Here is a 12,240-nt window from a genome sequence, read left to right as displayed (position 1 = left end):
AGTGCTTGTTTATGCACCAAGGAATCTTAGCCGTCAGGATTCATACTGCAACACTGGCTCCACCGGACAGGGAGTCTGCGTCCCCTCCCCATGGCAGCCGGCCCTGGGTGGCAGGGTCATGCCCCTCCTGGTGTAACTGGTTTCTAGACCTCTCTTCAGCCCTTGCCTGGAGTTCTCCTCCTGGGTCTGGTCATCCTGAGCTCTCCCTTTTCCTGGGGCCGAGTGTAGTAGCTGGCTTTCCTGACCCCCACCTGCCTCTGCAGCTTTTCCTAGGCCCACTCCTGCCATTCCTTTTCGTTCATCCTCAGCCTCCGCTAGGCTTCCTTCTGTTTCTTCCTCCTCCCAGAGTTCCTTCCTCCCTCTCTTCTCAGGATGAGCCTGTGGTCCCTGGGTTCCTTTCTCATCTGAACAACAGGACTCTCTGGGGTTAACAGGAGTTTTGCACACTTACTGCTGGGCTTAATGAAGTCAGCTTCCCTCTCGTGTAGAGTGAAAGCCAGTCTTTATGAAGTCCTTCTTGGTTCGGTCTCCTGACCAAATGCCTCATCTATAGCTCTTCCCTTGCCGCACCCTGCTCCAGCCACATGGGCTGTACCTCAGTCACTCCAAGCCTGCCCACCTGGAGGGGCGCTGGCTGTTCCCTTCACTTACACTCTTCCCAACATGTCATCACATGCTCCAGACACACGGACCTGGTTCCCTTCAAACAGCGTTTATGGTGGCAGTTTCATCCATTCATCCAGCAAAGAGGGCCGCTCCATGCTCAGTCCTGGTATGGAGTAACTCGTGAATAAGAAAGATGCGGCCCCAGTTCTCATGAAGGTTCGTGAGAGGGGAAAGGGATGAGCAGTGCACAGGATGGTTTTTTTGATAAGGGCCATGGTGACATGACGGAGGTTGTCAGGGCCTCACAAAGAGGTAACACTGAGTGAGACCTAGATGATGAGATTGCATCAGTGGACCAGTGTTCTTTGTCAAAGACAACAGGTTCTGACTCTGGTTGACGTAAGCAGAGGAGGAACGCACTGGAAGGGTATCAGGTAGTTCAGAGGATGGGTGGGAGAACTGGAAAATGAGGACAGCACAGAGGCGGTTGCTAAGGGAGGCTGGTGGCCAGAACCTTGACCAGAGTCATGTCTCAGCAGGCTCGGTCAGGACCCGGCTGCCACTGCTCTGGAGACTGGACACCAGTTAGACCAGGAACCCTGGACTCACCAGCATGCCTCCACAGGAGACCTCCCAACAGGGACTGATCACCTGCCTGACAGGTCTGTTCTCTGGAGGGGCCTGTGAGAAATGAAGTCAGCTTCCCTCCCGTGTAGTGAAAGCCAGTCTTTATAAAGTCCTCCTTGGTTTGGTCTCCCGTACCCTCTATTGCTCTTCTCTTGCCCCACCTGCTCCAGCCACGGGGGCTATTCCCTTCTCTCAGAGTACTCTTCCTCAGGTCCTCCGAGTGCCTCACCCGCTCCACGTCTTAGCTTATGTCATTTCTCCAGGGGCCCAGCTGATCTCCCTATGTAAGCCACGTGCCCATTTAAAAGGCTTTTACCATAATCGTTGTTATACTTACTGTTTATTGTCTTCTTGATGAATCCGCCCCAAGAGCCTAGACCTAGAATCTAGACCAGTCTGGTGCCTGGCATTAAAGCTAACACTCCACAGCTGTTTGCTGAACGGGCGGCTGGCAGTGTGGCATGCTGTTCCTGGTATAGAGTTTTGGGCAGCAGGAGTTGAATTCTGGTTGTCACTTAGCAGAGGTCCAATCTCTTTGAACCTGTTCTCTCATATGTAACATGGGAACCTACCTCAAATGAATTCCTGGTGAAGAGTAAATGGGAGAATGTGCTGAATAAGCTCCATTGCCATTTCCTCGCTCTTTCCTGCCCACCCGTCCAAATCTATTAAATGATCTCCCAAGCCAATAGATTGCAATGAACGTTTCCATTTACTTTGGATTATATGTCTTTACAAATATTAACAAATGAGACTTAAAAAGGACACCTTTGGGTAGGTCAGACGAAAGTACAAAAAGTGTGTGTGGGCTGCAGTTTAAGGATGGTGTCTGCAGCCGTCACATGGTAGCAAAACAGTGTTAAGCAGTGCACGAGAGTCTGTGTCAACGACAGCCAGAGTCCATGCATCGAGAGGTTCTCAGTTGGGCAGGAACAAAGACTGGACATGCACGGGCCGGGGGGTGCAGTTCCTCCATCTCACCCCTAGAGGTCAGGAGGTTACCGCTTCAGGGTTGGAAGACTGGCCCGTCGGGACTGGCTAGTGCTGGCGTTGGGTGGGGCGAAGGTTAGGAAGGGAGGTGGTGGAGGTGGATGCAGCGCATTGGGAGACCCCTTGGTTACTGACACCTAACTTTGAAATGACGTTTTTTCCTTTTTGGTGTCAATTTCCCATCTTTGTAGATCTGATGGGTCGGAGGAAAGATGCCAGTTTGGGGTCAAAGGCAGAGCTTTGCAGCTTCTCAAAGAGCTTTTTCTTTAACAGAGATACAATCTGCAAGTGGTTGAGAACAGCGCCAGGGTTCTGTGAAGGGCCACTCCCTGGGGGCCCTCCTGCTGCAGGGCCCCACCCTTCACTCTCCGTGGCTGTGCTCTGGAACCTTGCCTCCTGTGGTCCGCGGGGACATCCTGAGGGCCTCTGCACAGCCTGGGCAGCAGAGGGCCCTGGACTGGGTGCTGGGAGTCCTGGGTTCTTGCCCAGCGGAGCCTCGGTTTCCCTGTGTGTCTCGTAAGGAAGTTGTACCAGGCGGACTCACAGCCCTTTCCAGCTTTGCCTCTCAGCATTTCTGTTTTCACAGAGGCTGCAAGTCTGCCCTCTGAATAAGGCCCTCCGAAAAGCAAAGTTAAGGAGATACCCAGAGCTCACCCAAACACGGGGTTGTGAAGGTTCATTAAGACAGTGCACAAAGCCTTCTTAAGGATGGGAAAACCAAGGTTCCATGACCAGCCAAGCTTCCAGGTACTGTGGGGGCTGCAGTCCCGAGTTCCCTGCACATGGGGAAGGGCTGACGGGCACTTGGTGGGGATTCACATCATTGCCCCAGGCCTCGGGTGGTGGTGTGCTTTGTTTGCAGCAGGTGGTCAACCCCTGTGAGCCCTGTTGCTGCCGTTGGTGTGTGTGGGCAGCAGGCAGGGCACAGCCCCAGGCTGGCAGCTAGCAGGAACTCGTGTGTGTCCAGAGCGCTGGGCTGGGGGTGGGACAGGGGCCATGGCGCCTGGTCTGCCCTAGGTGTGGTAAGGCTGCAAGGCCTTTCCCTCTGTGGGTTCCCTCTCCCATCAGTGCAGCGATTGAACACAAATTCCTTGGTTATGCATTTTTTTTCATCCAGAATTCCTGAAGGCCCCTTGGTAAGCAGGAAAAATCTGGGGCGTCAGACTTGGGCCCCAATCCTTCAACCCCTCTTTGGAGACCCTTACTCAGGCAGGCCATCTTCCTCTTAGCTTTCCCAGAAACCAGGCCCTGTAGTGCGGCCCAGTATTCCCGAGGGACATCAGTGGCCACAGGAGGGCCGGGGATGTGGGCAACCGTCTGGGGTCCCCCCACTACAAGCCCCAAGGCCTGGGAGGGGCAGAGGAAGAGAAGTGGATGTGGACAGGAGGAGTTTTTGCTGCTTTTCATGCAAAACAAGGGGCCTTTTCCTGTTCTGACTACAGCTAATCTGACGAGAGGCAGGGTCGGTCCTCCAGGCTCCTCAGGAGGAGGATGGGATCAAAGGTGGGTGAATTGGGCCTGCGGATTGAACTTGACCCTGCACATCAGTTTCACCACAGGGCTTACGTCATTCCCCAAGCCTGGAGCCCAGGCTGGCCCGGCGCCGGGGATGGAGAGGGCGCAGGGCTGGGCCCATCGTGCTGGGCCCCACTCCTGTCCTCACACACCCTTCCCCCTGAGAAACAGTTGGTCCCTCACATGCCCTTGGCTCAGCCACTGTTCTCCCCACTCCCGGCCTTTGCAGACCATGCCCACTGCCTCCCTTTTGGCTGCCTGACACTCCCCTACCCTTCACGGCCTTGCTGCAGCATGACCCCTCTAGGGACCCCTCCCAGCAGAGTCCATAGCACCCACAGGCGGGCCATGCTGGCCATGCATTCCTCACTCCCCGCTGTAACGGTTCGTTTCCAGCTCCTGACTAGATGGGGAGCTCCCTGAGGGCAGGCCCCGGGTTTCAGCCATCCCCAGAGGCTTGTGAAATAATTGAGGGAAGTATTTGCCAAGTGCCCACATTCACTAGAAGCTTCTGGGAAATTCACTAGACTCCTGGCTCTCAGGTTAACCTTTGCCCACCTGCCCAGGAATGCCAGAGATGAACGGATCTAGTCAGAGTCCTGTCCCCAATCTCCTCCCCAACATCCTCTTCCTAGTGTTCGTCTCAGGAGTTCTCACTGGGCCCACCAAGGTGCCCCTGCATTCAGTTCTCTCAGCCCGGTCCTGTGACTTCCTGCTGAGCCCGAGGAGGGTGCTGCCTCCCGGACGGCCCGGCCCTGGGGCAGGTGCTGAGGCTTCTGGCCGTCGGGCCCTCTGCCCTTGCTGTCCCTCAGGGTGGCTGGGGCCTCCATGGCCTCCAAGAGGGGCTGCAGTGGTTCTGTCCGAGCAGGTGTCCTGTCTCCCCCATCGTGGGGCCAAGGCCCTCGGTGGCAGCTGAGGAGGGCCAGGCCTGTGTTGGGCCAAGTGAGAGGCAAGGTTGGGTGCGGTGGCAGGCGGGCCGGTCAGTCGCTGAGCACGGCCCCAGGGAGTTCGTTGGTGAGCGTGTGCCAGCGTTCGATCCGCTTGTCCTTATTCTTCAGGCAGTCGAACCAGTGCTTCAGGCGCTCGCCCTTGGCATTGATGCCCAGAACCACACCGCCTGCAGGAGGGAAGTTCAGGGGGCAGCCAGGGGCCTGGGGCAGGTGCTCCACAAGCCCCTCTCTCTGGAGCCAGTGTAACCCCGCCCCTCCCAGGTTCCATGCCCCAAGGCTGGACTCTCCACATGGCCCAGGAGGCTCTTAAGGGTGGACATCGGTCTTACCGCCATGCCACACTCTTGGCCCTCAAGATCAGGGCCCAGGACCCTGCCCTTCCTCTACCCAGGCCCAAGGGAGGGAGACCGAAAGGGCGGGGCAGCTCTACTGTGTGCAGCCACCAAGCCGGGGCCACAAGGGCTGAGTCCAGCCCGAGGTGTGGACCATCACCACCTCCCACACCTGCTCCACACACTCCTGTGTGACCCTCCGGCCTGCCTTCCTGTCACATGGAGCCGGGCTGGCTAATGTCTGAAGCCCTCGTGTGGGGCGGGTGGTCTGGGAACCCGAACTGCTCCAGAGGCCGGGCAGGAAGGGCTGTGGTCTGATTCAGGGCTGCCCTGGGCTGAGGCCATTTCTTCTTACCAATGAAATCGTTGGATTTCCCAATGTCGTAATCCCAGACGGTGACCTCCAGGGTCTTCTTGGCCAGGTCCCCGTGCTTAATCTCGTAACAGAACTCCTGGTGGCCAGAAGGGGAGAGTCAGGGCCACTGCCACATGGCCGGGAGTGCTCAGGTACGGGGAGGGCGTGAACCGAGGGAGGAGGTGGGAGGTCAGTGCCTGGTGGTGGACAATGGTGGATCCTCATCCATCTCATCCACGGACGCCCGAGAGCCTGGCCGGGGTCCTCAGGGGCCCCTCTGTCACTGAAGCCTCTCTCTCAAGATTCCCAGAGCCTCCTGTTGTCGGCAACTCATGTTTGGCAGCCTTGGTGTCCTCTGCCTTCTCTTGGGTCTGGCTCTGCTGACCACTGGCTTCCATGGAGCTCTGCCCTCTGGTGCCCCCCTCGCTCTCGAAGCGCCACCTCTGCCTGCCCCTGCCTTGCTCAGGCTCTCCCCGGGGCCCCTGGGCCCCACGCCCTTCTCTCACTCCTCACCGTGGTCATGTCCCACCCAGAGCTTCTCACCTCCCTCACCTCCCACTCCGCTTCCAACCTCACATCCAGTGAGCAGCGACCCCGTCATTCCACCCTCTGACACTTCCTAGGCTGCCCCTCCCCTCGTGGGCCATCAGCCGGGCTTGGCTCAGCCTGGCCGGAGCCTCTCCCCTCGCCCCGGGCTGGGGGCTCTCCCATTAGCTCCCCTCCCCCTGCTGTGACCTCTGAGAGCCCGGTCCCTCCTGCGCCTTCACCCGCCCTGGTACCTCGTTGAACTCTGGGTTCAGGGTCTTCTTCTTGACGGCTGTCTTATGTTTGGATTTCTTGTCCACATCTGGCTTCAGGTATCTGGAATTATAACCGGTGGAGGCAGGAGGGGGTGGGCACAGATGGAGCCAGCAGGGCGTGGAGAGAGACTCCAGGGCCTCTCTGTTCACTCAGTCCTCAGAGTCCCCGGCATGCTGTGGCCGAGGTGGCGGTCAGCCCAGCAGCAGCAGCACCGCTCCCTCCGCACCTGGACTCTCACAGGCCCTTTCCTGAGCCTCTCCCTCTAGGAGAGCGATGTTCCTTGTGTCTGCAAGTCTAACGTTCACAAAGCTCGCTTTCCTCAGCAGGAAAACATTTTTAGCAGAGTCAACCCCTTGTTAGAGCTTTTTTCTTTCCTTTTTTTAAAATTATTTTTTTATTTATTTTATTTATTTTTTTAATATATTTTATTGATTTTGTACAGAGAGGAAGGGAGAGAGATAGAGAGTTAGAAACATCGATGAAAGAGAGTCATCGATCAGCTGCCTCTTGCACACCCCCTATTGGGGATGTGCCCGCAACCAAGGTACATGCCCTTGACGGAATCGAACCCGGGACCTTTCAGTCCCCAAGCCGACGCTCTATCCATTGAGCCAAAACGGTTTCGGCTCTTTCCTTTTTTTTGTAAATAGCAGATTTGCTGAGTTATAATCCACATACTATAAACTTCATTCTAAAGTGCAAAATGCCAGTCTGGCACATCCCCAGAGCTGTGCAGCCACTGTGCCACCTCCCTGGAGCTCGGAGGCAGGCGGCCTTCTGGGCAGCAGCAATGCCTCCTAAGGGAGGGGCAGCGGCTTGTGAACCAGCTTCTCCGTGGGCATTGGCTCCTTGGCCTCCGATGCCTCCGTCTGAGCCACACGGGGGCCACCGAGCCCTCGGCACAGGCTGGTGTTCAGAAGCCGGACAGGCCCGCCCTCACAGAGCCGCGCCTGTGTCTGTAGGCACTGAGGGACACTGCGCTGTCCGTGCTGCAGGTTCTCCGGGGGCGAGGACCACATCTATAATACCTCCCCCACCACCAGCTTCTGGGCACCCACCTCGGCCGGCACTGGGTAGGCCAACGAACGTCTGTTGAATTACTGAATTCCTAGAAGTGAAATCACCCACAAGTGTCAACCTTCTTCCGCCATCCTGCCAGACTGACCTCAGAAGGCCATGCTGTTGACATGCAGGGCCCTTGACAAAGTGGAGCTCCATCACCTTAAAGTCAGCAGCATGGCAGAGTGAGAACGCTTCTGTTTCTTCCCTTAAATTTGTAACAAGTTGGACAACTGTAACTCAATAAAGGATCCCCTGCTCAACACAAACATGCTTGGGAGATCCGTGCATCTGAAGGCGGGCTTACCGGAGTGGGCAGGGGAAGGCAGGGATGGTAGCCACAGTGCAGGTGGCCGCCTCCCGCAGCCCCAGAGGGGGGCAGAGCAGTGTTCTCCCAGGAGGAGGCCCCCTCTCCTGCTCCTTCCCAGCAGAGCAGACCCTGGGGAGGTGCTGGAAGTCTTAACACACAGCAGGGCCAGCAGCCATTGCTGCAGGGGCTGTGGAACGTGAACTTGTTTCCCCAGACTTCCCCTCGTGTCTCTCCCTCCACCCCCACCCTACACACACACACACACACACTCTGCCTGTCCTGGCAGAGGCTGGTAGAGGCAGTGGAGATGCTTCTAAAACACAGGGGGCCAGCGAACATGAGTGAAGGGAGGTGGTGCTGGGAGCTCACACCACCAGTCCCCCGCCCACCACGTCCCCCCCATCCCAGTGGGTGCAGTATTGTCCTTAACCAGACGTTGCTGCTCCAGTGATCCCAGAGGCCCAAACCGCGCCGTAGCAAAAAACAAAGCTTGTAACACCATCCGCGGGGACCAAAGAAAGTGCCCTACCTGCTGAATTGTTGGGAACAAAACAGTAGATAAGGAGTTCACGTCCCCAAATGGGTGGGCAGACAATCCATCAGATACCATGAGCAGCCAAGGTACCGTGGGAACACAGAAAGACAATCAAGTCCCCCAAAACCCCTCAAAGCCCTGGCAGACTGACTGAAATGGCGGAGAATGTTAGGCTGTGGTTGTAAAGAACCTCAATGAGACACAGGAGAGCTCGGAAAGCCAGCCCAGTGGGCTCAGGTATAAAATCTGCGAACAGAAGGAGTACTTGACTAAAGAGATTGGGATTACAAAAAAGAACCAAGGTGAATTTTTGGAACCACGAACCTCAGTAAATGCAGCGAGGAATGCGATAGGGAGCACCGGAAATAGGGTGGATCACTTGGGAGAGTGAGTCCGGAGACAGAGACCCAGAAATTCGTCAAGAGGGTGAAGGAGAAAACTAAGTTTAAAAATCGAATGAGCCCAGCTTGTGCTGCTCAGTTGGTTGAGTGTCCTCCCATGCACCAAAGGTCACTGGTTCGATGCCTGGGTTGTGGGTTCAATCCCCGATCAGGGTGTGTGCAGAAGGCAACTGATAGATGTTTCTCATCTCACACTGATGTTTTTCACTCTCTCTCCCTCTTCCTTCCTCTCTCTAAAATCAATAAAAACATTTTAATCAACAGTATACAGAATTTTGAGTAAAATGACTAATAGCAGGAAATAGTTCAACTTCAGAAGAGGATTTTAAATAATAAAGGTTAAGGGGGAAAAGAGGCATTAAAAATAACTATAACGGCCGAAACCGGTTTGGCTCAATGGATAGAGCGTCGGCTTGGGGACTGAAGGGTCCGAGTTCGATTCCAGTCAAGGGCACGTACCTTGGTTGCGGGCATATCCCCAGTAGGGGGTGTGCAAGAGGCAGCTGATCAATGACTCTCTCATCGATGTTTCTAACTCTGTATCTCTCTCCCTTCCTTTCTGTACGAAATCAATAAAAAATATATTAAAAAAAAATAACTATAATGGCTGCAATTTTGTAACAAATGTACAACATAACAAAATTATAAAAATGGAATTCCCATTAGAAGGACTATTGTATGTATGATACACTGTACACTAACCTAATGATAACCACAAAACAAAAATCCAGAGCTGAGACGTGAAACATAAATGAGAAAACAGAAACAAATCATAGAAAACTGCCGAACTAAAATAGCAGATGGAATCACAATGGAAATACACAGCAACCAAAAAATAAAAGATAGCCCTGGATGGTTTGGCTCAGTGGATAGAGTGTTGACCTGCAGCCTGAAGGGTTCCAGGTTCAATTCCAGTCAAGGGCACCTGCTTGGGTTGTGAGTTCGATCCCCAAAAGGGGGCATGCAGGAGGCAATGATTCATCATTGATGTTTCTATCTCTCTCTTCCTCTCCCTTTGTCTCTGAAATCAATAAAAATATATTTTAAAAAAGAAAATAAAAGTTAAATGGCTAAAGCAAGTCCTCATATATCAATATCACCCTAAATGTAAATGGACTGAACTTACCAATCAAAAGATACAGAGTAGAGAGATAGGTTTAAAAACAAGACTCGGTCGGCTACATGGTGCCTCCAGGAGACTCTGCTCCAGAGACAAACAGGCTGACAGGGAAGGGGTGAAAGATGATGCTCCAAGTACATAGCATCCAGAGAAAAGGGCATGGCAGTCCTTCTATCAGACATAACAGGCTCCGAGATAAAAAAGGCAATGAGACAGATGAACATTTTATAATGCTAAAGGAGACAATCCATCAAGAAGACATAACACATTACGATATATGCACCCAACCTGGGAGCACCAACTTATATAAAGCAATTACTAACAGACCTAAGGGGAGAAACTGACAAAAAGACAATTGAGACAGGGCACACAAGTACCCCCTGACGGCAATAAATAATCCAGACAAAAAGTCAATAAGGAAACAGCATTAAATGACACATTAGAACAACTGTCTTAATTGATATTTATAGAATGTTCCATCCCAAACAACAGAATACACATTCTTCTAAAACGCAGACAGAACATTCTCAAGGACAGGTCACATGTTGAGGGCACAATACTAGTCTCAATAAATTTAAAAATGAAACCGTAACGCATATTTTCCAACCACAATTCTGTGAAATTGAAAACTATAAGAAGAAAGCTGGAAAAGCCACAGATAAGGTAGAGATTAAACAATGTGCTACTGAACAACTATTGGGTCAAAGAGGAAACAAGAGGCCAAAAGATTCACAGAGACAAATGAAAACGAAAATAACGTTTTTTGGGAAGCAGCAAAAGTGAAGCTGAGAGGGAAGTTTATAACTCTGCAGGCCTAGCTCAAGAAATGAAAAATCCCAACTGACAATATATAATATTACACCATAAAGACCAAGAAGAAGAACGAACAAAGCCCATTCGTTCAGTAGAAGGAAGGAAATAAAACAGCAGAAGTAAATGAAATAGAGAAAAGAAATATCGCTAAGGAAAAAAAAGTAAAACCAGAAATGAAAGAGAAGTTACAATGGACACCACAGAAATACAAAGGATGTTACAAGAATATTCTGAAAGGCTACATGCCTCCAAATTGGATTACCTGGAAGAAATGGACAAATTCTTAGAAGTATGCAAACTTCCTAGACTAAGTCATGAAAAAATGGGAAACCTAAATAGACTGGACACTAGTAAGAATACTGAAACAGTAATAAAAAACCTCCCCAGACCAGAAGTCCTGGACCAGATCTCCTCACTGATGAATTCTACCCAACACTCCAGATTTACATCCAGTCCTTCCCAACCTCTTCCAAAACACTGAGAAAGAGGGAATATTTCCCAATTCATTTTATAAGGCCAATCTTTACCGTAATACCCAAACCAGGCCACACACACACACAAAGAAAATTACAGGCCAATATCACCGATGGACATAGATGCAAAATTCTAAACAAAATCTAGCAAGTCAAATGCAATACATTAAAAAGGTCACATACATCATGATCAAGTGGAGTTTATTCTCGGGATGCAAAGGTGGTCTAACATCCACAAATCTACCAGTTTGTCAACTACTTAACAAAAGACGAAAACCGTTGAATCAAGTGTCAATAATTTTTAAAAAATCATGTGCTTATAATCGATGCAGAAAAAGCATTTAACAAGATACAACATCCATTTGTCATGAAAATACTCACAAAATGGATAGAGAAGAAAAGTACCTCAACATGATATAGGCCATATATGACAAGCTCTCAGGTGACGCCACACTGAAAACCTTCCCACTAATACCAGAAATGAGACAAGATGCCCATTCTCATTCTGTTATTCAAGGTAATACTGGAAGTCCTAGAGCAATGAGGCAAGAGAAATAAATAAAAGGCACCTAAATTAGGAATGAAGAAGAACTGTCACTATTTGCAGACAACATGATTCTATTTATAGAAAACCCTAAAGAGCCAAAACCGGTCTGGCTCAGTGGATAGAGCGTCAGCCTGCGGACTGAAAGGTCCCGGGTTCGATTCCAGTCAAGGGCACGTACCTTGTTTGTGGGCACATCCCCGGTAGGGGGTGTGCAGGAGGCAGCTGGATGATGTTTCTCTCTCTCACTGATGTTTCTAGCTCTCTATCCCTCTTTCCTCTTCTCTATAAAAAAATCAATAAAATATGTATTTTTGAAAAAGAACATGTCCATGGTGACAGTCACCATCATGGTTCCCCCTGGCTTCCTATAATACCCCAGAGAGTCCATTTTCAGCCTGGGGAAACTGAGGCACACGTCCTCGGGGTGAGGTTTACACAAACAAGGGTGCTGACCAAAGGCCTTAGCCCACCCAGGTTGGCCCCTCAGTTCACAGGTGCCCCCTTGGGACACAGGACAGCCTCGGGGGCCCTTGCTCCGAATCCACCTCTGCCTTTCTCTCTCCTGCGTTTAGCCAGAAGGAGACCCACGGTCCAGGAGGGCCTTTGGAGGCAGGGGCCTGAAGGAGGCCTGCAGCAGCAGCCCCGTCTCAGCGGGGAGTTTTAGTCACGTGGGGGGGTTGCTAGGTTGCGGTGGGACCACCTGGGGAAGTGCCATGTGGCTCTGACACAGGAGCCACCCACACACCTGCCTGTCTTTTTTAAAAAGTCTTTGATTTTTTTTAGAGAAAGAGGAAGGGAGAAGGTTA

General features: G+C 51.9%; 1 protein-coding gene across 2 annotated transcripts in view; it reads right to left on the bottom strand.

Annotated features, from left to right (window-relative positions):
- Nucleotides 1-1,592: 1,592 nt before the first annotated feature.
- DOC2B (double C2 domain beta) overlaps nt 1,593-12,240 on the bottom strand; it is a 30,155-nt gene continuing 19,507 nt past the window's right edge. The window contains exons 7-9 of one of the 2 annotated variants that reach the window (XM_084863015.1): nt 6,155-6,236; nt 5,376-5,472; nt 1,593-4,855 (exon numbers count right to left, since the gene is read on the bottom strand). In XM_084863015.1, coding sequence (XP_084719141.1) covers nt 4,719-4,855; nt 5,376-5,472; nt 6,155-6,236 — 316 coding nt within the window. In that variant the 3' untranslated portion in view covers nt 1,593-4,718. The other variant, XM_084863014.1, reaches the window with a different exon arrangement.

The sequence above is a fragment of the Pipistrellus hanaki genome, assembly GCF_964339955.1.
Source record: "Pipistrellus hanaki genome assembly, chromosome: 16".
Classification (NCBI taxonomy): Eukaryota; Metazoa; Chordata; class Mammalia; order Chiroptera; family Vespertilionidae; genus Pipistrellus; species Pipistrellus hanaki.
This window is presented reverse-complemented; position numbering and strand designations above follow the sequence as displayed.